The sequence below is a fragment of the Rosa chinensis genome, chromosome 7 (genome assembly GCF_002994745.2).
Source record: "Rosa chinensis cultivar Old Blush chromosome 7, RchiOBHm-V2, whole genome shotgun sequence".
Lineage (NCBI taxonomy): Eukaryota > Viridiplantae > Streptophyta > Magnoliopsida > Rosales > Rosaceae > Rosa > Rosa chinensis.
The window spans coordinates 31,872,107-31,897,216 of NC_037094.1; the positions used below are offsets into that span (position 1 = coordinate 31,872,107).

Genomic DNA, 25,110 nt, shown 5'->3' on the forward strand with positions numbered 1-25,110 from the left:
CCCACCAGTCTTTGTGACAAATTGGATAAGCTTAATCGTGATTTCATCTGGGGTGATACCGATGACAAAAAGAAAGTACATTTAGTCAGTTGGGATACTATCTGTCAGCCTAAACAACTTGGGGGCCTTGGTATCAAGAAAACTTATGACATGAACAAAGCCATGCTTGCAAAAGCCAGTTGGAGAATTTGGCAGGCTGATCCTAGTCTTTGGGCTGCCATTTATAAGGAGAAATATCTACAGAATGGGTGTCTAACTGATAAGGATTACAAACCTCCCTTGGATTGTTCCAATACATGGAGGAGCATTGCTCATGGTGCTAAGTTGCTTAGAAATGGCCTTAAATGGCGTGTGGGAGATGGTAAGACGATAAAATTCTGGTATGATTCCTGGCTTATCTCTAATGATCTTATTACTCATGCTCTCCCCAATGCTGTCATAAATAATAATGCCACTGTATGTGATTTTTGGGATGACTTTGGCTGGAATATAGAGATGCTCTCTTCTGTTCTCCCTACTCACATTATTGACTTGGTTATAAATGCTCCCACTGGTTTTGAGGGATGTGGTGATGATATCAAAATTTGGACTAACACCTCCAATGGTCGCTTCACTGTCAAGTCTGCATATAATTCCATCTTTGATTTGTCTAACCCTGTTGATCCTCATTGGAAAATTATTTGGAGCTTCGATATCCCTCCTAAACAAAAGACCTTCTTATGAGTGATCCTTCATAAAAAATTGTTAATTAATGTTCAAAGAGCTAGGTGTGGTTTTACCAACAGTGGCACCTGTTCTATTTGCAATTCTGCTAATGAAACTCTTCTTCACCTTTTCAGAGATTGTCCTAGAACTAGACATATTTGGTCTGCTATTCCTAAACTGAGCTCTATTTCTAACTCCTTTGCCCTTGACTGGCATGGTTGGATCACTGCTCAGCTTCACTGTAAGTCCCTAACCCATAAAGGTATTAAATGGTGTAATTTATTTGTTGGTGTTTGTTGGTTCATCTGGAAATGGAGGAACAAGCAGATCTTTGACACAACTTTTACTCTGCCTATCAATCCTAGGAAAATTATCCTTGACTCTACTGATGAATGGAGAACTGCTGCTTTCAGAACCAAGGTATCCAATAATTATACTTTTAATCTGTTCTCTTGGACCAGACCACCTGAAGGCTTTTATAAACTTAATGTTGATGGTACAAGAGTTGTTTATTCTGGAATGATTGGTGCCAATGGTGTTATCAGGGATCACTTTGGCAACTGTATTGCTGGTTTCCAAATCAACCTTGGCAAGGGTGCTATCCTAGACGCTGAAGCTTGGGGTCTGTACTATGGTCTCAGGATGGCTAGGAACCTGCTCATTTCTAATCTGAAAATTGAGTCTGATTCTGTCATTCTTATCAATCTTTTGCAACGATCAGATTTATCCGTACACCCCCTTGGCTCTCTAATTGATGGTTGTCATCACTTCATTTCAACCTTGGATAACTCCAGCATCAGTCATATCTTCAGCAAGTGCAATATGACAGCTGACGCATTAGCCAAGATGAGTATTGAGCATGCTCCTGGTCTTATCATGTTTGTGGATCCTCCTGCTCATGATGTGCAAGCTTTTCTGGATGATTTAGATGGGGTTTCTAGACCTAGAAGGACTGGGAATACTGCTATTTCTTCGTTTATGTTTTTGGGCCTCTTTGGGCTCCTATTGTAACCAAGAAAAAATGCTAGTATATACTAAATTTCAGATTTTTTGTGTCTAATTAAAGTAGGACAATTTCAGGTACTTTAAAAATTTAACGTTAAGCCTTATTGGCTTAATTAATACTGATCCGGAGCCCAAAGCCCCATGAAAGATCAAGTTCTTTCCCTCCCAGCCTTGTACTGTGGCTGAAATGGGAGGACCATAAGGCCCATAGTACACCTTGTGTTCACACCTACGAACCAGAAAGACAATTTCTCTGTTTAGAACCTACTCTGATATTGAGGCTAGACTGGAGGTACAATCGAAAATCAGATTGCAATTCACCCCCAAAATCAAATTGAAAATCCTAAGTCGCTGATTTGGGGCAGAAACGGCGTCGTTGGCAGAGGAAGAGATGTACGGTGGCGGAGGAGACGAGGATGAGAGCATGGGATTAGGGACGATGAGGGTGATGGTGACTAGTCCTACAGGGCAGTGGGGCCCGGACGAGACGAGGGAGCTGATCGCGATCCGTGGGGAGCTGGAGAGGGACTCCTCTGTGGCCAAGCGCAGCAAGGCTCTGTGGGAAGCAGTCAGCTCTAGGATGACGGCCAGAGGCTTCAATCGAACTTCGGAACAGTGCAAGTGCAAGTGGAAGAATCTCCTCATTCGATACAAGGTAAATGTATGCTTGAACCTAAAAATGTTCTTCATTTCATTTGACTAATTAATCCTCAGTTGGTTACTAGGTTGTTGGGTAGTATGAGAATTTGCACAATTGACAATGATTGCAGGGGGGTGATTGATTTTAGGATTTAGGTTGGAATATGGTTAATTACAGCAGTGATACTTGTTCAGGGGAAGGAGACGTCTGATCCGGAGATTGGCAGGAAATGTCCATTCTTTGAGGAATTGCAGGCGGTGTTTACTGAGAGAGAAAGGAATATGCAGAGATTGCTGCTTGATTCCGAGGCGGGTACTCCCCGTTCCAAGAAGAGGGTGAAGAAAGCGAGGTCGGGCCGATCGTCGGATGAGTTATCGGAAGACCCTGATGAGGATGAGGATGGGAGCAATGGAAATATTAAGAAGATGAAGGCTGAAAGAGTGGTAATGCCAAGAGCAATGAATGCTACTGCAAATTTTAGCAGTGGGAGTAGTAGTGTAACGGAAATGCTCAAGGAGTTTTTAAAGCAGCAGCAGAGGATGGAGATTGAGTGGAGAGAAATGATGGAGAGGCGGGCACAGGAACGGCAGTTATTTGAGCAGGAATGGCGTCAGAGAATGGTAAAGGTGGAGAGGGAGCGGTTAATGGTTGAGAAAGCTTGGAGGGAGAGGGAAGAACAAAGGAGGATGAGAGATGAGAGCAGAGCTGAGAGGAGGGATGCCCTCATAAACAGTATCTTGAATAAACTTATCGATCAAACTAACTTCTGACTTTATCAAGTAAATGGTTGATTTATTTTGTTTTGGTGTACAAGTTTGAGAGTCCTTTCTCCCATCCATTTAAGACCAGATCACACTCTTCCATGGATGCTAGGGTTCACCAAATTGCATACTTGATTTGCAGCTCTAGGCAAATAGTGTAGGGGCACTTTCTGTTTGCCTCTTCATGTAGTGTATACGTTGCTTTTCCAGAAAACTGTGTGTAATTTCTCTTTCCTTTTCTTATTTTTAGTATTTTGAAGAAAGTATTATTCATGTAATAGTGTTTCATTGCTTTTAATGCAAATGGAAATTGGAGATTGAAATTTAAGTGTGCATTGAAGATTCTGACTTTCGTATGTGACCAGCAACCACAATTTAGGAACACAAATAATTTGAAGTTTTCAATTGGTTATTCTTTTGTGCAATAAGTTTTTGTGACAGATTTAAGGCTTATTGGAGCTTAGTCCGATGCCCTCTTGACCTCCCTCTTTAATAAAACTCAATCAGACTAACTTCTCACTTCGTTAGGGAAATGGTTGATTTTGGTCTACTAGTTTGATGATCCTGTATCAGCTATTTTCACATCCATAGAAGACCAGATGACACTCTTCCATGGATGCTAACAGTTACCAAATTGCATTGTTTTTTTCAATTTGCAGCTCCGGGCAGAGAAGGTAGGGACACTTTTTGCCTTTTCTTCTTCTTTATTGTAAAATTTTTTCTTTTGTTTTTTTTTTTTTGCTTTGCTTTCTTAGTTCTTCATTTGTGAATTGGAGAAAGTATTACTTGTTAGCACATTAAACTTGAGATTGAATTGCAAGGAGGAGAATGTAGATGTTTTACAATCTTATGCAACGACTTTTTATTTGTTGTTTAGAATAGCACTTTTCCGATTCACTCTCTGTAATAACAATTTAAAAACAAGCATTACTTGCATTTAATTGGTTGTGCTCTTGTTCAGCAGTTATTTTATGCCTCACTTACAGTTCTATTTAAGCTGTATTTAGGCCTGAGGTCAATATCTATAGGGTAAATATGTTCACTGTGACTAATAAATAATTTTTAGAAGTGGGATATTGCTTGAATATGAGGCACCACATTTCATAGAACTTTTACCAAAATGATGCAACTTGATATGCTAAGCTAGTCTTCTTTTGTTTTGTTTCTGTATGCTGCTTGATCAATATATAACTACCTCTAATCCTTGATATTCTGAGAAAAAAGGTGTAGAAGTATGCTTTGCTTACTGGCCTATATTTTTTATGTAGTGCAGACTGAGTACCTATATTTTTTATGTAGTGCAGACTGAGTACCTATGTTCATATGGCCTATATTTTTTATGTAGTGCAGCCTTCACAAACCTCAAAGCTCCATTGGGTGATGATCATGCCCTTTTCTGTCCATCACGTCAACATATAACAATGTTTTTTTTTTTTTCTGAGATTAATATTTCACTCTGTTATGTTGTTGAAGATTTCATTTCATGTTTTCGTTTCTTCACTGTTAAATGACACCAAATTACAATTGAGAGAATACGTGCAGTGGAGACAGCTGAAACTCAAACTAAAAGTTTGAACTTAGACCCGATCCAAGAGGTTTTTGCTTCACTCAACAATAGTCTCTGAAACTTGAGGCATAAGACACTTTTTGTCCCCCCAGTCTACACAGTTCCATACTTCCAACCTTCTTGGATTTCTTCGGCTTGTTTTTTTCGCGCAAGGGGATGGCCAGCCACGATGTTTACCTCTAGAGAGAGCAACTGGTGGATCAGTTAACTATTTGAGCCTGAAGTTGACATGTAGGTCCAACACGAAAGTGTTCTTCCGAGAGCTCATGGAAACATCAATGCGAGCTTTAGAAGCAAGAATTTGCAGTCATCTCTTTAATACTAGATATTGAAGAATCAAGAATGTGCTTCTCGCGAATACCCTAGCAGATATCTTGAGTCAAACAACTTAAATTACTTTTTTAATACTAGTTTTTGTGCATCTTATGGGTACATGAAAATCATAAAAATAATATATTTAAAAAACTTTTTTTTTTTATCGGGAAGTTAGGTTAGTAACGCACACATAAGCTAACATTTTGTTGGACTTTTCTTCCTTTCAAATGAATCTCAACGTCGTTAAAATACCACAACTCCGCAAGGAAAAGAAAAAAACATAAAAAAAAACCTAGAATTGCAACTGAATTCCATCTATCCTCTGATTCCCCTCTATCGTCTTTTTTCTCCTTCCCCTTTCTTTTTCCTCCAATCTGCTTTTCGGAATCAAAAGAGTATTTGCAAGTGAAAAGGACCTGAAGGTTGAGATGAAAACTCTCTAAAGGTATTAGAAGGGTTTGACACTGAAATATACCCGAAGCTTATTGGTTTAAAGCTGCTGTTAGTCTGTTACCCATATTATGAATATTTAGGACTTCGATCATTGTTCGTGGATTTGGGGAAATGAAGATGGTAATGACCGACATCCGTTTTGAAATGGCATGAGAATTAAGGCAGTTGCCATATTTTACATCAGGTCCTATTTCATGAAACGATTCAGTGGTGATCATTAGCATTTGTGTTCTTTGTTCCCTACTGCAACTGCATTGGAGGCAAATCCTAGTTCGTCAGTTCTTCGGTCGTTCGGTTTTTTTGTTTTTCGTCTTCAAGGAGTTAACAGCGACGTTATGAAAGTTGAGAAGAAAATGACCCGAAAATGATATGAGCTGATGTGCTATATTTTAGCCATTAAATCACTTGGAAGCTCCAGATTTTAGTAAATTTACATAACTGCATACCCTCTGCACTGCAGAGGAGCCAGATCCAAAACTTTAAACTTAAAACATAGTTACTTTGACGTGTAGATCATTGGATTTATTTATTTTTTTTTTTTTTTTTTGAATAATAGTAATTCCATTGATAATAGCGCATGCCAAGAAGGCCATTACATACTCACCCGCTGACACATAACAATAGCCAGATCAAGGTTTCGTGGAGGAGCCACAGTAGTACATAGGATAGACCAACTATATTCGAACTAATCGTTCACTTTAAAAGCGAGCCTAAAAGCTATGGAAACATAGCGAATAGACAAGCCAAACTACACTCGTTAGGTTCCTAATACAAGAAACTTATTGTAATTAGACAAAAGCTAAAAACATAGGTTTGGGCCAAGAGCCTAAACCCTAGCCCAAATTAGAAGCTATTGGACTAGGATAGAACCCCAGCCCAACAACTAAGCCTAATAGGTAGCCACCAAGGTGAGTATCCAGGCCCAGCAGCTAGATTCGGGCCCAGTCCACCATCATCTCCCATCTCCTCGCCGTACGTCACTTGCCGGTAGAGTTTCATCTGACCCATGCCGCCGACCCACCTCGCCACGATCTACGCCGCCGTGCCCCTGGCCTGCGCAATCTCGAGCCACGCCGCCAACCTGCATCACCATGGAACAATACCATCCTCGATCTGGGTCCTCACAAGCCCACACCACCATCGATGAAACCCCAGGCGGCGCCGACGTTACAAGAAAACCATCGCAGGGACCGAAGAACCGACCTGTAACAGGCAACCACCACCTCCTCCACCAGCCCAGCCCAACCAAACTGACAAAACCCGGAACAGACGCCCTTCGACAAAGCCCTATGGACGGTAGATATTCGATCTCCCATCCGGCAGCAACCCCATGGCGGCGACGAGGCCGGAGGCCACCCAGACGCCGGAGCTCCGCCAGACGAGAACGATTTAGCAGCAAAACAGAGAACGCTCGGCCTTAGGGTTTTTTTATCAAAGAGAGGGTTTTGATTAGCTTTATTTATTTATTTATTTTGTTTGAATAGGATTTGATATTATTAGAAATCAAAGCCATGAACACAGGCCAGAGTCTAACAAGTACTTACACAAGAAACTTGGTACAAACACCAGATATCCTATCTAAGCCTATACTAAACTCATTAAAGTCTAAAGAGACGCTCGCTAAAGAGCAAGCCTAGCTAAGCAAAAATAACTCGCTTCCTAAGGAAAAATCAATCATCTAGCCTAATCTGCCAACACTCAATTGTGGTACAAACTAAAGACTAGAAACATCTTAGAAAAGCTCATAGAGAAAATTCCTACTTTAAAAGACTTGCATCCAGATGTCTAGGCACCATAGAGATCTAGGAAAGCACCATCTCCTTCCCCTTAGGGTTGGAGGTAGTACCATCTGCAGTCCCCTCAGCAGCTAACAACCTCGGCAACAGGTTGGTCTTCTTGCTCTCTGAAATCTGCTGACTCAAGTTGAGCCCTTGCCTAACGACCCAAGCCCAAACCCGAGCTAAGTAAGTAGAAGCCCAATCACGCTCCAAGGCCATCGCCGCCGCCGCCTGCCACAGATCATCTAGTGGCTTGCCTTTCCACGACACCATCTCTCCTCGATTAGTGACTACCAAAACCAGGCAAATCGTCACTATCTTTCTTTGACAAGCTTTATAGGGACAAAAATCGATAGAATATCGGCTAGTACAGTCCGACCTCAACTCTGCTGCAGCCCAACAACGTCGTCACCCCACTGAGATCAAAGGCAACCCTGACAGATATGCTTTGTCTCAATCGGAATCGTAATCGGTCAAGAACCTAACCTATTTAATAAGATTACCCACCACATAACCATCTTCTTCTTGGGAATTAATAGCTTGGACTAACTGCAAGAAATCACTTTCAAAATAGACATTTTCTTGCAATCTTGCTGCAACAATATAGCAAATTGCATTGCCATTTTCAAAGCCTGCAGCTCTATCTGGAACGCAGAAGCTGCTGTTAATTGGCCTTGATGTTGCTGCCTTAAAAGCACCCTAATGGTCCCGCACAACACATCCAATTTCTCCCTGAATGCTTCCATAATCATAACTTCCATCAACATTATACTTCAAAATTTCAAATAGTCTACTCTGGGCAAGTACTTCTGAGGCATGGACTAGTTTGTATTCTTCAAACCACCCCAGGGTAGTAATGGCAATATCTGCTGGTAGTCTTGGCTTGTCTTCCCACAGAGTGGCATTTAGATTTTTCCACAAGGCCCACAGAAACATCATGAAAGTTTCATACTGTTTTAAAGATAACCTAGAGGCACAGTAGCATGAGTAGTATCCATCCCTTGAAAACGAAGATTGGAGTCAAAGGACTGATAGTTGTAATGAAACTGATCCCAGAAGTTCTCGTGCAATTGGACAATCTACCGGTACATGGCCAACTGATTCTACCGGTCCATTACACAAAACACAAGCAGTTTCCCCTTCGTATCCTTTAGCTAACAATCTCTCCCTAGTAGGCAAAATGTCCTGGCAAGCAGCTTTCCACACACTACTAGCCACTTTTTTTGGCACTTTTGCTTTCCATATTGTTTTCCAAAGCCTTTGGAATCCATCAAGTTGAGGTGGGTGACTAACTTGATTAAAAGTAGGGAAATGATCATCTACCCAATTTTGGGGTTAATTAACCCCCCTTACCCAAACACTCTTAAGAGATTGCCCACTTACCCAAACACTCTAAGAGATCATTTTCCTAATACCTAATTAAGTTTTTTTTTATTCTTTTTTATTTATTTTTGGGACATTTTTGCCCTCTCCTTCTTTGTTACTTAGAGAGAGAAGTGATGGAGACCTTGTCGGACTCCGATGACCAGTGGCCGGCCTCGGACTCCGATGATCGGACTCTGGCGACCGGTGACCGGAATCCTGAAACCGGTCACCGAAATCTTTAATCCGGCTACCAGACTGGTGACCGGATTCCAGCGTCTGATTTTATTGCCCCCTAATAATACCCCGTAATCATATTATTACCCCCCCCCCCCCAATAATCATATTATTGCCTCCCAATAATCATATTATTGGCCTCCAATAATCATATTATTGGCTCCCAATAATCATATTATTGCCCCGCAATAGACATGTATAGTTACTCAATAAATTATTTTTTTTCATTCTTCTTTGGACAAAATACTGTTTACTCCCTATACTTATAGGGTCTTGATGTTTCAGTCCCTAACGTTTCAATTTCACCTAAAAAGTCCCTGAACTTTCCAATTTCACCAAAAAAGTCCCTACCGTCAATTTTCCGTTAAAAAGTCTGTTATCTTGCTGACGTGGCATTATTTCAACAGTAAAATGACTATTTTACCCTTACTGACTCCAAAAAAAAAAACTCTCTTTTCTCTTTTTTTCTTTTTTCTCTATTTTTTTAATTTGTTCTTTTTATTCCTACTTTTTTTTTAACTCTTTTTTCTATATTTTTTTAATCTGTTCTCTGTTTTTTCTCTCTTTTTTTTTTAACTCTCTTTTCTTTTCTTTTTTTTTTAAACTCTCTTTTCTCTTTTATTTTATTTTATTTGTTCTCTCTTTTTTTTTTAACCCTCTTTTCTCTTTTTTTTTTTATTTGTTCTCTCTTTTTATATATATATTTCTTTCTCTTTTCTATTTACCTCTTCTTCCTCTTCCTCCTCTGTGCTCTTCGGCCTTCTTTTCCTCCTCCCTGATCGCAGCTCCAATTTTCGGCCACGCCTGGAAACCGGAATGGTCAGGTTCTCTTCCCTTCAGATTCCGGCCCTTCGTGGTGTCGGAGCTATATCAGAAGCTTTCTCTCGACATCAATAACGTTTCTTTGGTGTTGGTTTGCTGAGATGATGAGCCAATAGAGATTCGAAGAGGATAAGATATTTGAGTTTTCCTTTAGAGAGAAATGTTTGAACAGTTTTGGCACCGAAGAAAGGGAGGTGGAAGGTGAATTGATTTGATTTGGGTGTGCTCCAATTTGGTTTGGAACCGTTGTATGGAGAGGGGTGATTAGGAGAGGTGGTGATGCTTGCTGGCATGACGAGGATGATGGATGGATGGTGGAATGGCCAACACTTGCTTGGAGCGGCGGGCACGCCAACGATGATTAGGAGAGGTGGTGATGCTCGCCGAAAACTGGAGCTGCAATCAGGGAGGAGGAAAAGAAGGCCGAAGAGCAGAGAGGAGGAAGAGGAAGAAGAGGTAAACAGAAAAGAGAAAGAAATAAAAAAAAAAACAAAAAACAAAAGAGAGACAGAACAAATAAAAAAAGAGGAAAACAGTTTTTTTAAAAAAAGAGAAAAAAGAGTTAAAGAAAAAATAGTAGGAAAAAAAAAGAGAACAAATTAAAAAAAACAGAGAAAAGAGGGTTAAAAAAAAGAGAGAACAAATATAAAAAAAAAGAGAAAAGAGAGTTTTTAAAAATAAAATAAAAAGAGAGAAAAGAGAGTTAAAAAAGAGAGAAAAAAGAGTAAAAAAAAATAGAGTAGGAAAAAAAAAAGAACTGTTTTAGGGAATCAAAAATTGAGAGATAATCGCTGTGTCTATTCATTGATAATAGGGACCTCTTTATATAAAGGATTACAATGCATAGAGATAGAATCATACAAGGAAAGAGAATCTCTAGATTCTTCTAATTGAACCATATTACCACTAGGTCAAGTAACCTAGAGTTTGGATTAAACACAAATAGTGATAGAGATATCCTTAAACACTCCCCCTTGTGTTGTCCAAACGCGGTGCTTCTCTCGTTGCCTCGTTAAAAACCTTGCTGAGTAACAAAAACCCAGTGGGACAAAAATAATCTCGGTCGAAGGGGAAAAAGAGCACAACACACCCTTCACGATTCGAGACGAACATGTAGACATCTCCCCCTGATGTTTGTGCCTCCCCCTGATGACTACGATCATGGGAGTTTAGATAATTTCCGCAAGCCAATTCTTGCCACATGTTTCTCGAACGTGGATTTGGGCAATGACTTAGTAAACAAGTCTGCCTCATTGTCCTCAGATCGAACCTAGTTCACTTTGATCTCGAGGAGAGTCTGTTGTTGCTGATTATGCTTAGTGTTATCGCTTTTGATGTAGCCTTGCCTCATTTGTTGAAAACAAGCAGCATTATCCTAAATGCTTGTAGGCTCGTCTGTGGTAGACTTCAAATCACAATTGTTCGAACATGCGTAATTATGGATCCAATCCATATACATTCACGAACCACTTCGTGAAGAGCAATGATCTCTGCATTGTTCGAAGATATAGCGACTAGGGTCTATTCTGTAGACCTCCAAGATGTCATGGTCTTTTCCCATGGTGAACACTTGACCGGATTGGGAATGACCTTTGTGTGGGTCAGAGAGATACCCAACATCAGCAAAACCTTCCAAAACACATGTCGTTTTGGGATGGGGATAGTGGACGCAGGCCAGTGTTGGCGGCGTACCTGGTGTGTGATGGGTCCGAATCCATCATCTCTTTGTAGGGATAGAACAAGCCCATATCAATCATACATCTCAAATATCGAAAGATATCTTTTACACCAATCCAATGGCGTCGTGTTGGCGCAGAGCTATATCCAGCTAACAAGTTCACAACATATGAGATGTCCGGTCTTGTGCATTGGGATAAGTACAATAATGCGCCTATTGTACTAAGTAAGACACTTCTGCCTCTAGGACATCTTCGTCATCATCCTTTCGACGAAGAGGATCCTTTTCAGGATCAAGACTATGGACGATCATGGGGGTGCTTGAAGGCTTGACCTTGTCAAAATGCCTAAGCATCTATCGACACGATGCTCAAGTTCTAAACCGAGACGTAATCGTGTTCTCCCAAAATCCTTCATCTCAAACTCGAATTTCAAGTGTTCAGCGGTTTCCCTTAACTCTTTAAGGGCTTCTAATGAAGATCATGTCCAACATGAACCGCGATAGAATCCGAAACTTGTTATAGAAATGCATGGGCATATCCATTCCCAATCAAGTAGTCACTTTAGTGAGCGTTTCAATCTTATTGTAAATGAGTGGTCTAGAGCCTCTTGACTTGGGTAAATGAAGTTCACCATGAACCTTCATGTATATTCCGTATCTAGATCCCCATAGAGATACGTAGTGACCACATTTGTAAGCTGCATGTTCAGTTATTCGGAAACTACCAAACTGACAAGGTAGTGGAGTGCAATGACATCCATTATGAGAGAATATGTTTCATCGTAGTCGATTCCAGGGCGTTTTGTGAGAAGCTTTGCACCATAAGGCGAGATTGCCATCTCTTTTTCTCATCACGCTTTCTAACGAAGACCCATTAGTCAATAGGTTTTATGTCAGGAGGTGTTGGCATTACTGGCTCAGAAAACCTTCCTCTTCATTAGAGAATCCATCTTAACCTGGATCGCATCTTTCCATTTAGGCCAAATCTCTCTACGTTGGCATTCATTCATCAACGGAGCGTGGTTCGATGTCATCAGACTCATGCGCAACGAAATGCGCAACTACATCATCAATCATGATGGAGTTTCTATCCAATGTCTCATGTACACTAGTGTAAGTTTCATAGAGCTCTATATTCTCAGGAACAGGTTCTTGACATTGAGGCGTCCCCCAACGATAACCATAACCCAGAAGATACTTACTCATGAGACGGATTTTGAGTGTCGATGATCAAAGCATTGGAATGTGTCAAAGTATCCTTCGAACTCACGGGCCTCCCACGCATCCTAGCTGGGGCCATGGCCTATAACGCCAGAGTGCCACTCTCTTTGGCATTGGTGCCATGCCTACCTCCATGTAGGGTGGTGCTACGTCCTCTCGTAGGGACGTCCTTCCTTGCAGGCATGTTTGCAGCATATTTGTGTGATCTCGTCACTTTAATAGGGATCAAGATGAGACATAGTGGGGACAGACCACGACAATTCCTGTCGTTCCTGTTGAACATCTGTGTTTTTATCTCCCCCAAACGACGGGAAGACTGTTTCATCAAAGTGACATCAGCAAATCTAGCGGTAAGGAGATCGCCTTGCAAGGGCATTAAGTGGCGGACGATTGTTAGAGTCTCAAATCTAACTGAGTTGCCCATTCATCTGTAAGGATCTATCATAGTGCGTTGTGGCAGCGCAATAGGCACATAAATGGCTCACTCAAATGTGCGTAAGTACAAAATACTTGTACCCAGTCACTAGCTGTAACGCAGGGGTACATTGAGTGGTGGTAGGTCGTAGACGAATTAGCATAGCTGCATGCGATATTGCATCACCTCAAGCGGATATAAGGAGAGTGGTGCGCATTACCAATGTCCAGAATATCATCGTAGTCATTTCCGCGAGACCAATTGGGTGTGTACATAGGAATATGATGTCCAACATCAGTCCCAATGCAATAACCATCGAAAGTCTTCGATGTAAACTCTCCAGCATAGTCAAATCCAATTGACTGAATATGATGATTTGGGGAGTGAGCCCGGTTTCATATGATATGTGCTAGGAGTATAGCATACGCAGCATTACAAGTGGACAATGGCACGACACGTGACCAGCGTGTTTGGTGTCAACCAACATCATGAGATATTTAAACGTCCGCAAGTTGGTTGAATCAGTCCATAGAATCCCCATGGATTTGATGTAAGAAGAGAATGAGTATTTTCATATCCTTTGCGTAGGACGGTCTCAGTCCTAATTTCCCGAATGAACTGGCTTTGCAAAATGAGCGAGAGGCCTTAGAAGCGACCAATGAGGATTTTGTTGGGCCTGAGCGTCTGTAGCGCTATTAGAAGCAAAATGTGTGACTACGTCTCCCATCATGGCGTTGGAGCCATGGAAATTAGCATGTATGGCGTCATGGCCACAAGGAGGAACAACCATGGCGTTATGCTCATGGTTGGCGCCTTTTATGGCATCATCAGATTCTTGCTTCGTTTTGCTCAAAGGGATGGATGTCCGAGTGAAGTCTTTAGTAAACGGATCATCATATCATGACCAAGATGACCTATCTTGTCGTGACAAAGCCAATATGTGTCTAAATCCAAGAGATCTTCTCTCATAACTTTATTGGATTTAATAGCTCGAATAGTGACATAGAGTCCACTAGAGAGACACATAAACTTCTCTAAGATGCGCCTTTGTTCGCAATCGTTAGAGGTATTTGCAAATGAACTCATCTCCGTTCTCTACATGCGTTTTCGCATGGAATCCATTGGCTATTCATAGGGCAATTTGCCCTAAGAGCGTAGAGAGTTTCTGTGACAGTAATTAAGGTGCCATTTGGCAAGTGGAACTTGGGCTATTCCATGTCCTTGAATTAATATTGATGGCCCAGCCATTGTAGTCACAAAGTAATATGCTCAGAATCAAAATTGAGTCATAATGAAAAGAACTCGAAATTTTATTCATAAGCCAATGGAGTACATCATTGTTTCTTTGATCAAAGAAAGTCTAATCCAATAAACTAGTTAATGCAAAACAATGGTAGTCGTCTAACTCCTTTCGGTATTTCCAATGTAAATGTGACCAGGTGAGTAGAGAGATGTCGGTGGAGCAAAGCTCGCTTAAGTACCACTTATCTCAAAACCTTGCTAGACATCACACTTGCATTGAGTATGCCTACTTTAAAGAAGGACTAATATCATTGGCATCTACTACAAAAGTAATATGGCAATCGCCTACATCTCTTGGAAAAATAAAAAGACTTTAATCAAAATCGCTAGTTTCTGGGTCTTGATCCTTATAGTCTTCCACCCTTAGATCGAGATCGCCATCTTGATCTTCTTGTTCCATGTAATTTGCTTCCCTTGCTTCACGATACGTCTTGTATGCGTTTGCAACATTCTGGGGTGCTGTACATGCTTTGGCCCAATGTTTAGTTGATCCACATCGAAAACAAACATCATTATGGTCAGGCTCCCTTGATAGAGGCGCCATTGGAGCACAATTTGGACTACCTATGCTCTTGGTGGAGTTACCACCATGGTCAGAGGCTCTACCTCTCTCTCTCTTCACATGTTGACCTCTACGGTTCCGTGCACGCCTCTCTTGGCGATTTCCTTCCTCTTTAGGGCGAACATATGGACCAGAATGTCCAGAATTGTCCCTACTCTTAGGGTTTCGCTCCTTGCGTCCTCCATTGGGGGCGCGACTATAGTTAGATTCCGGAATAGACTTAGTTCCCACGGGTCTAGCATTATAGTTCTTCACAAGAATATTGTCGTACTTTTCAGCTACGTTCATGGCGCCAATAAGCTCATGAAACCTTGTGATACGTCCTACATTTACATCAATCCGATAATTCTTTGAAATTATCAGTGCAGAGATGGGGAAGGTAGAGAGAGTCTTCTCGATCAATATCGTATCAGTTATGGCTTTACCTTCTTAACTAGTGTACTGAATATTACTAGGTAAAAAGGCCCGCGCGATGCTGCGGGTCTGGTGGAATGTTGCAAAAAAAGAGAAAACAAAGAAGAATAGCCAAAAAGTTTTTATGTACATTGATTAGTTGATGTACAGAACATCTGCTGTCATAGTTGATTGTTTTTCAGGGACCATTAGCATTACAAAAAACATAGAGAATGGTCCTGACAACCAGTGCTTATATGTCACAGCATGACATTGTTTTTCAAGGACCATTAGCACTACAAAAAACTATAGATATTGGTGCTCATCACAAAAAGGCAGAAAGCATTGGATTGCAAAGCAGAAGTGGCTAGGTCAGGTCTTCTTTGTCAGATTGAGCCGATGTATTTTTGCTGCTCTAATCTGATGGTTCAAAGTTGTCACTGAAATCTACAAAGCACATGAAGGTTCTGTATAAAAGATTGTGTCATTAATTAAGGGATGCCTAAACTGAATGGACAGAGTAGATAAAATGCAGAAAATAAGTGGAAAGAAAATCTGTCGCTATGATTTTAAGACTTGCCTTTTTGGGTTCTTGCTTGGTTTTGCTTTGAATAATTCCTTCCTTTTCTTCCCAAATCTAAGAGGATTTGGCGTGGAAGTTGTTGGTTCGATATCTTGGGTTGGCGTGAACTTGTGAACATCTTTGTATACCCACCCCCTTTATAAGGAAATCTCTTTTTGTTCCTGTTTTCAATTTCAGCAGTTTGATCTCTCCTTCTAATTGAAGAATTTCTTGTGGTATGATTCTTTGGTTTGTGCAGTTTTTCATGATAATCAAGTCCTCACATGAGATTCCACAGATTTCTTCTGCTTCTTTGCCCGTTAAGACTGCATGTGCTTGATCAGTCTCATCTTCAATGAGAAGAGTGACTCTGAAGCTGCATTAAGACATGGATCAAATTTAGGGATGTGGGGAAGTAATTGCAGAAACCAAGTAGATATGATACTGACATGAAGCAAAACTAAAGGGTAGGAATATTTGAAAGGTAAGAAAATCTGAATCTCAGGATGATTGTTGAAGTGATATAACTACATTATAGTCAATGGTCAGCAATATAGAAAACAGAAGGGAATCGTGGATTACGCATTGACTATATTGCAAGTTACAAATAGAACCAATAGATCACCAATGTTTTGCATCAATTATTGGAAGATAGTTTCTCAAAAAAAAAAAAACAGAACATAATGCTGAAGGTTTAAAAAAACATGAAAATACCTCTTCCTTCTTGCCTTTGTCTCTGGTGAAAAACTTGTATCCACTAAAGATAAGCACATCCCATCCAGTCAAAGAGACAATTACAAACTAAATGACTTTCACCTGATGCGTTAACAATCAAATACCAGATTCATGCTCTTCCCATCCCCTTGTCCCTCCTCTCATCTCCTCTCTTTTGCTGTGTATCAGCAGAACCCACATATTGTCTCCTCTCCTTTCCTCAAGAGTAAGCCTCACCTGCAAAATCAACATGCAACCACAAATAAGCATGAATCCAGAGAATCAAGCAACACCCAGAAAAGAAAAGGCACAGAGCAACAGTTTTCTGCATCAAATCCAAAGCATCACCAATAGTCGTACTTTCATGATGCAACAAATCTCCACATTTCCCTGGCTTTGCTTTGCATAACAGAAGTCTGTCACAAAAGACAAATTTCCTTCAACTTGTTTGCTCTATGCATTTAGTAAGAAGCAAACCTCATTCGCATGCAGATCCACCAATGTTTTTAGCTCTGCTTGTCTAAGAAGCACACAATGCCCTTTTCCAAGGAGACAACCCAATAGCAGATTGATCCATCAATTTTTAGCTGTTGGTTTTAACATTTTGCATCCATGTAATTGGCTTCAAGATCTCATTCTTTATAATCTAAATACTAATGAATTGATCTTTTGAGCTTTAGAGCTGCATACTCGAAAACAAAAACATGAAAAGAATAACAAAAGTGGCTAACAGCAAGAATAGTCAGACCAAGTACAATATGAAAGCAATCTTGTACACAAAAGACAAAGAGATCAACTTTGCCATGAAAGCTAAAGAATTGCTGGTACCTAAATAAAACATTACATACAAATCAACACAATTAAACAAACAGAAAGCATAGATGGACTTATTTTGTTGGTCTTTACCATCTTATTAGTTGATACAGAAGAAAGTTATTATCAAAACTCCAAAAGCAAGAGGCTGATAATATTATGGGCTAAAGCAGAGTTTATATCAGTTTATTCCATACAATTACATATTGAATCCCTAAACTATAACATCCCCAACATAATAAACAAACTAATACCCAAGTTAAACCTCATAAAGCATCAGTTTAGATTTTGAATACCAAAATGCAGGTCCTATCACTCTAAATCTATAATACATCTGATTTGAACATGGAAACAAAGAACACAAATTCATTGCAATCCCAACTGAATTGTGCATTCAGATCAATGAAATTCAAAAGGACATTAGCTCAGACAACTAAACCATTAAATTGGATGGTCCTTGAAGATCTAAATATAATCCCATACGTTTCTCCATAGGTCCATTGATGATTTGTTTTCAAAATTTTTGTGTAGTGATCAGTAATTATAAATAACAAAAAGCATAGCATATACTTGTAACAATAATAAGGCTTTATTGCTGGAGATATTGGTTTAACAGGTTGCTATATCTCTGTATTTGCAAAAAAAAAAAAAAAAAAAAAAAAAAAAACCTTTGGTAGCTCCTAGTGCTAGCCTTTTCACAGTTGATGACTTAAATGATGAGTAAACATTCCAGAAACTTGAGATAGGTTAACACTGTAATTTAGGGATGCATGCACATTGAGAAGTCCTGTAGGTAGAAAATTAAAAAAAATCTTACCAAAATCTACTTGATGCTGGGATCGGGTGAGGTGGACCTGCATTATATTTCAACAAAAGTTATCAGCAATAGCACTTTCATTTCAACAAAGAATCATGCAATAATAAACATCAACTAAAAAAAAGTTACTGAAAAAAAAAATAGAAATAAAAAATCTGCAAAACCAAGACTTTGATCAAGTAGAGAATGGACTGACTGATCACTGAAATCACTTTAATTTAATAGTTTAAGCTTTGACCTTAAATTCCAACCAGCATTGGACCTGTTTTTCCAGAAGGAGAGGTTCCCGAATATTGATCCTACTTCCTTTCTTTGTTTGTTCCCAACCAAATACTCCTGAGAAGATTGAACCTCGAACAATCCTACTTTTTCTTTTCAGCAAATTAAGAACATCAGAGGGAATTACTTCAGACTGCAATCAAACCAACAAATCAACACAAACATTATTGACAAAGGAAAAAAATTACCAGCTAAAGAATTCTTGCGCTCCAACCAAATAGTAAACAACTGCAAGACAACCATAATAAATAGAAATCAGATAAATTGAAACTCTTCTGAGTCAATGAAGACAAAAGAAAATCTGAATTCACCCCCAAAACTAATTATCTTTGATGCCTGATGAAAACCCAACCTCGTCAGCAAACGACAACCAAAATCTCTGCGCCAAAACAACTGAAATCGCCGGTCATGCAAACTCTTGGCCCTCTATCTATCTCTCTCTTTTTATGTTTCTTGGATCAAATCGATACTGTACCTCTCTTTTTATGCAAACTATTGATCGAACCCTCTCTCTTCGTGGCAACAGAACAACACGGCAGATGGCCAGAAAGAGACAGCACAACACTCCAGGGGAATCGAGATTTACTTGAGACAGGCAGGGGTAAAGTCGTCAGTACACTATTCATAAGGGGTGTTACTGTTCATAAGGGGCGTTACTGTTCATAGGGGGGTTGCATCTTTAGAAGAGAGAATTAGGGTCAAGTCAGTTCTAAACAAGAAAAAAGTTAGAAGCTGTCTCCCTTCTCTCTGCTAGGGTTAGGGTTAGGGTTAGGGTTTCTTTGCACTTCTTCTTCAACGCAACCATGAGTTTTTTTGATGTCATGGCTACTAGGCTGGCCTCATCTCTTGCTATCACTAATGGAAAGAAACAGGTTGATCTCCGACCTACACAGGGTCAAGGTTAGCGGCAATAGGAGGTTTTTATGGTGGGGAAACTCCTTACTGCTCGAGACTACAAAATCTGATCTTTTCTACAGATCTTCCGCAATTCATGGTGGATCAATGGTTCTCTGCAGGTGGAAGAGGCGGAAGGCCAACGAGTTCTATTCACTCTGTCGGATCCTGCAGACCATGCTCGCATCTAGACAGGTGCATCATGGGAGTACAACCATGCCCCAATGGTGATGGCATGTTATGATGGAGTGATGCCAATCGAAAAGGTCTCTCTGACCACAGCATCATATTGCATCACTTTTCAGGGTGATGACCATGATAGTATACACCCTTGGGAACTTTCAAGAAATTGATAAGATCAGGAAGAAGGTCGGCAAGCTGCGTATCCGGGTTGAAATCCCTTTGAACAGACCTCTGTCTTTCAAATTATGGTATTGGGTGGAAGATGAAGTGGAATTTCTATGCAAATTCAAGTATAACAAGCTCTTTGGTCGCTGCTCTATATGTGGATTAGTGACTCATTTCAGACTACCTTGTTCGGGGCTGGCATTAGAGGAAGATGATGAAGAAGCGTAGCAGACTGTGTTGGGATCGTAGAAACAACCATGACACCGGAATGTGTCACTGGCAAGCGTAGAGGCCAGTCAGACGAGGGGGTAACCATTTTCCCAAAGAAACTGAAGCTTAACTTGGCTGTTGGTAAGCGAAATCTGAATCTGGAACTTGAAAGTCTTGGTTTGGTTCCACTAATGCCTGAAGAAGGCAGTTCGGGTAATGGAAAGAGGAAGAGAGGTCGTCCTGCTGTCAGTAAGAACAAACTGCCATATGGGGAGAAGAAGAAGAGTACAGCCCCTGATGACGCCTGGAAGACAAAGAAAGTCACCAAGAAGGACAGTTTGAAAGTGCCTACTACTAGTATGAGCTCCAACTGGAAAGGGAAGGAGCTAGTTATTTATTAATTTTATTTTATGTTGGAGTCTATGTGAGTTTGAGCAATCTTCTATAAGTCTTCTATGACGTTTCTAGTTGTACCACAATTGCGTGATTGGCAAGCTAGGGCTAGTTGAATGATTTCATTTCCGTAGGTGGTGAGGTTAGCCCCATTCTTGTATAGGCTCTCTTAATTGTGAACATCCCAGAGATTCCAATTAGTTTGCTTTGGTTTAGATAGGTAGTTTGAATTTTCTTACCGGATGGCTTATGTAAACTTTGTAGACTTTAGCTTTTGGCTGTTGATCTAATGCATTCAATTTCTATCTCAAAAAAAAAAAAATCATATATATTGGGATCGGGAAATTTATTCAAACGTTAATCTATATGTATGATCCGCGTAATGTATATCTAGTATAGTACTTTTGCTAATGCTTCTGAAGATAGATTCTAGAGAGGCTTTAGAACCATTCTATTGCATAATTACCTAAAAGATGATGGATCTCTAGTACCACTACTACAAAAAATACATCACACAACGGTGGAAATCTGTTGTGTGATTTGGACCATGTCTGTCGTCTATCTCGGTGTTGTGTGATGAGCACAATCCAACAACGGTGAAACACCGTTGTGTGTATATCATAGACACAACGCTTTAGTTAAAACCGTTGCACCAATTCTGAGCATGCCAATGCTAGAAATTGGATGCGGCTCATTCAATTGTTGTGTCAATGTGGTCAGAAAACAGAAGTAAGTAGGGACCGTTGTTGGTTAACTTCTCACACAACAACAAAATGACACTCAGACAACGAAAGAAATACCATACTGTTGTTGGTTAACTTATCATACAACAGAAAAATATGGGAACTGTTGTGTGAGTATTAATGAGACGACAAAATTTTATACGTACCGTTGTGTGATTAAAATTAATTTGTTGTGTGATTAACGATATATGCGTATTCATACAACGTAATATAATTGATTGTTATTTGATTATTTTTGGTTCTTTACCTGAAATATTTGCACAAAAATAATGCACAATATAAGATTTAGGCATTGAAATACTCTAATTCAACCATCTAATGTACCAAAAGAGGTAGCATTCATGTATCCATCCATACCATAAAACCAAAAAAAAAAAAAAAAGCATTCTGGCTAGCTTGATGGCTGCTGCATCCTAGCTAATTACAATGAAAGATAGAAAAAGCTGATACAATATCATTGTTCCAAAAACATACACATGCTGGCACTATTGCATTCAAGTGCCTTCTTACCACTCTCTAGCACTAATGCAGCTGCACCATCACTGTCCAAGAGAACAACAGAACCACTTGCGCACTTTTAAAAATATGAGACCAATATGAGTACCTAAGCATATTCTACACACACACACACATAGATAGCATTATGATAGAAGCATTGCTAGTAATAACTAACCCCCATAATATAAAGTAAAAAATAAAAGAGATAGTCAAACGATAACATAGATACGCGTTCATGTGACTTGCCTTTGTCCAGCCAAAACCACATAGCATCGTGCTCATCCTCAGCAGACATATATATCCAAAAATTATAGTTAGCTGCAAATGCGGAATGATGTAAGTTCAGCAGGGAAGAAACTACTAGTATGAGGCCTGTCCAAATAAACTAGAACAGATAAAACTTAAGAAAATTTGGGAAATGTAAATACATGAAAGACAAGATTGTGAGGGTAAATGTGCATTTCAAACAAAGATCTAATCCTACCTCAAAGACCAGTCAGTCTACATCAAACTCTCTATAAGTTTATTGGCTAAATATAGGTCAGAGAAACCTTAAGGTTTGTAATGTCAAAGTCTAAGCATCTTCAGACCTGAAGCTTTAACAACTTGCTCACTGAGTAGAGAAAAACTAAATAAAAATAAACTTTTTTTTTCCAAGACAAGTTCCTATGCCTAAGAATAAAGAACAAAAATTATCTTCTTTTGTTCATCACTAGTTCACTACAATCATTGATGAAAGCTTAGAACAAGAAGGGAAACTGCTAATACACGACCTACTACTGATGATTTGTATTAGTATAGAGAAAGGTGTTGACTTGCTAAAACCTTCAATAATGCATTTAAAATCTGTAAAATGAAAATTCATGATGCCATAAGAAGAGGACTTGATACAAATTCACATCCATCCCCACAGTAACTAACTTTGAAGACTGCATTTACTTAAGCCAGCCTAAAACAAAAAACAGATTTAATCTTACTCTAGTTAGGGCATCACTCCTAGTAATATATCCAAAGTTCTGAAAAAGAAAAAACAACAATATATCCAAAGCATAGGTGGAATATCAAACCATTTCATTTGGCCAAAGTGGAAGACTTGCCTGGTGGCTCCCAATCCAACATTATGGTGGCATTATAGACATTGTCGTGGCCATGGACAGCTTCAATCCCATAAATCATAGGAATCCCGAATAACTAAGGTTGCAAGCAAGAACAACTAAATTACCAAACAAAAGAACCAAATAGAACTGGTATTTATCTATTTATACCTTCTTCCCTTCCTTCTGAATCTTAGAAGCTCAAAGATACAACTCGCCTCTAACAGCATACAAAACCTTCTTCATGTTCTCATTCAGTGACGCATAGTTCAATGCTTTTGGTGGCATCTTGCCCACAGGTTTCAATTTCTATGAGAAAGTAAGGCAGCAGATTTATGTACTCAGTTCCTAACCTGAATAATTTAGTGGAGGTTATGGAACTGACAGTGATTTAAGACCAGATAGATCAACAGGGAAAAAATAAGAAGTAAAGATGACAATTTGAATTTGAATATTGACCCATTCATCAGAGACTCAAATCCATCACCTCATCAATTATTTTACTGACTTCTATGCAGCCACTCTATTTTTGTCACTAAGTGTCCATAAGTTGAAGATGACAGGAATCATATCAGCCAAAAATTGAGATATAAACTATTAAACTAATAAACTGCATAATCATTCTTATTATATACAATAAATTACCCAATTAAAAAAAAGAAAAAAAGAATCACACTTGCAATTCTGATACTCATTCTTAACACCTAAACTACAGGAATATGAGCAATCGCAATCATCTAAGAAATCCTAAACAAGATTGGTCAAAAGAAACATACTTTCAGGAGATATTGATACTCAATTACCTAATAAATAACCCCAGATGATAAAAACTTAATTAAAAACTCAAAAGATTTTAAAAAGATACAATCTTTCGTTCAGAAATGCCAGAACAAAGAAATACAAAATGAACAGATGAATGAAAATGAACTAATAGACAACAAACACAAATCTTTACCAAGAAAACAAACCCATTGATAAGCTCAACACATGGATATGAACAAAGTCACTGACAACCAAAATTTATAAGCAAAATGCAAACTCAGACAAGAGCTTGAAACAAAAAAATTGAAATACATGTGAGGGGGAAGTTCAGGGTGTCTTGGGCGATTGGTGGTGGCGGTCGGAGAGTGAAGAGCTGATTATAGTTAAAGATACAATGTCACAAATGTTTTCCCTGCAAGACAAGATCCTCAAACATTCATGAAATATTCTTATGTGGCAACAACTGATTATATGAATCTTATACTGTTACAGATATAAAAGGTTGGCAGAAAGAATGATTGACTAATGACAGACAATTTAAAAACTGAATCTGCAGCTTACTTGTGTATAGTTTCAACAACAGGATAGCACACGATAGAATTGTCTCTTCCTCTAGCAACAATGACGGCCAGCTCCTGCATTTAGATTGCCAAACATGTATTAATATATTAAATTCAAAGATACTCAATGTCGCATTATTAGTTGGTTCTATATTGATCTTTGAGTGACAAAAAACCAAAAAGTGGGCAATTGAAATCGTTGAAAAGAAAATGTGTATGGTAAATTCACAAACTAAATCATTTCCAGTGATGAACACTAGACACTAACCTTTACAAAAGGGGCCCATTTCTCAACATATAAACCGCGATCAAACCCTCCAAGAGCTGCAACAAACTTAGAGAGTAAAAGAAGGGCAATAGGTTCTACTTCTTGAATTCAACAACATTAAACAAAACAGATTATAATCATGCCAACAGAAAAGAAGGAAGAGATCATCAAAGAGACTATTACCTGTTACAATAGAAGAAAGATCATGCTTACTCTTAGCAACATCATTTCCACGCCCATCATAAGCTAATCTTTTACTCTTTATCATTAGACGATAGTCAAAGAGGTCGCCTGCCCTCTTGGCACCTTCCAGATCATCTATCTGCCTTTGCCATATGTTACAAGAATCAATATATCATGAGTACTAATGATATATATCATTAGTACAATGTTTACAGGCCTATAGAGAACAAGTATGTTGCTTGTTATATTAGCATTTATCATAAACAAAGCTCAGAAGACAACTAGAAAATGAAGCAGGAATACATGACCCAAAAATTCAATTCATATGCATATCAAAGCCATAATTTACCAAAAAGTTGAATACATGCATAAGAATATTGATTGTACTTGTGTGAGAAAGATAGGAAAAGGAAAAGGAAAAGGAAAAGGAAAAGGAAAAGGAAGGAACCTGAACCATTGGCTGAGAAGGAAAAATAAGGGTGCCAATAGCATTAACAAGCAGAGTCTTGTGAGTGATTTCACCATAAAGAGACCTCCTATAGTCTTCATGATCTTTCACGCCCCCTATCAACCCAATCGCAGCAGTAAACGACGAATAAGAATTGTCATTCATGCAATACCAATTCATATAAACAAACTAACACCAAAAGCATAAACTAAAGAACAAAAAAATTGAGAAATTAAATCAGAGAAGATAGTCAGTCATTCATACCTGAGCCAAAATGTTATACAACACAAAGACTAACACTGATACCT

The 25,110-nt window shown here is 39.2% G+C and overlaps 2 protein-coding genes and 1 long non-coding RNA gene across 7 annotated transcripts; 1 reads left to right on the forward strand and 2 right to left on the reverse strand.

Annotated features, from left to right (window-relative positions):
* The first annotated feature begins 1,850 nt into the window (after positions 1 to 1,850).
* Positions 1,851 to 3,459, forward strand: LOC112177111 (trihelix transcription factor GT-3b). Its single transcript, XM_024315315.2, has 2 exons — positions 1,851 to 2,365; positions 2,545 to 3,459. The coding sequence occupies exons 1-2, from the start codon at positions 2,102 to 2,104 to the stop codon at positions 3,118 to 3,120; spliced, it is 840 nt and encodes a 279-aa protein (XP_024171083.1). The 5' UTR covers positions 1,851 to 2,101; the 3' UTR covers positions 3,121 to 3,459.
* Positions 3,460 to 16,032: 12,573 nt separating this feature from the next.
* On the reverse strand, positions 16,033 to 18,970 carry LOC112177780. Of its 5 annotated transcripts, none has more exons than XR_005803496.1 (6): positions 18,754 to 18,970; positions 18,590 to 18,629; positions 18,361 to 18,493; positions 16,970 to 18,159; positions 16,493 to 16,729; positions 16,033 to 16,154 (listed from the first exon to the last, which is right to left on the reverse strand). It is a non-coding gene; the product is annotated as an uncharacterized LOC112177780 (long non-coding RNA). The 5 variants fall into 5 exon arrangements; XR_005803494.1 differs by having other exon boundaries at positions 16,853 to 18,159; XR_005803497.1 differs by having other exon boundaries at positions 16,493 to 17,079; positions 18,123 to 18,159; positions 18,754 to 18,968.
* A 4,501-nt stretch (positions 18,971 to 23,471) lies between these two features.
* Positions 23,472 to 24,902, reverse strand: LOC112176816 (phosphoribosylaminoimidazole carboxylase, chloroplastic-like). Its single transcript, XM_040510496.1, has 5 exons — positions 24,803 to 24,902; positions 24,355 to 24,493; positions 24,172 to 24,227; positions 23,905 to 23,978; positions 23,472 to 23,755 (listed from the first exon to the last, which is right to left on the reverse strand). Exons 1-5 carry the CDS (start codon positions 24,809 to 24,811, stop codon positions 23,671 to 23,673), a joined length of 363 nt encoding a protein of 120 aa, XP_040366430.1. The 5' UTR covers positions 24,812 to 24,902; the 3' UTR covers positions 23,472 to 23,670.
* Between the last annotated feature and the right edge of the window lie 208 nt (positions 24,903 to 25,110).

Bases quoted from the DNA above. Each gene is read 5' to 3' on its own strand.
- LOC112177111 (XM_024315315.2), top strand. From the start codon at position 2,102: ATGTACGGTGGCGGAGGAGACGAGGATGAGAGCATGGGATTAGGGACG. The intron at 2,366-2,544 runs GTAAATGTATGC...ATACTTGTTCAG, and splicing joins ATCTCCTCATTCGATACAAG to GGGAAGGAGACGTCTGATCC.
- LOC112176816 (XM_040510496.1), bottom strand. The intron at 24,228-24,354 runs GTAATAGTCTCT...AGTTTGTTGCAG, and splicing joins TCTTTCTTCTATTGTAACAG to CTCTTGGAGGGTTTGATCGC. The intron at 23,979-24,171 runs GTTAGTGTCTAG...ATCTAAATGCAG, and splicing joins AATGGGCCCCTTTTGTAAAG to GAGCTGGCCGTCATTGTTGC.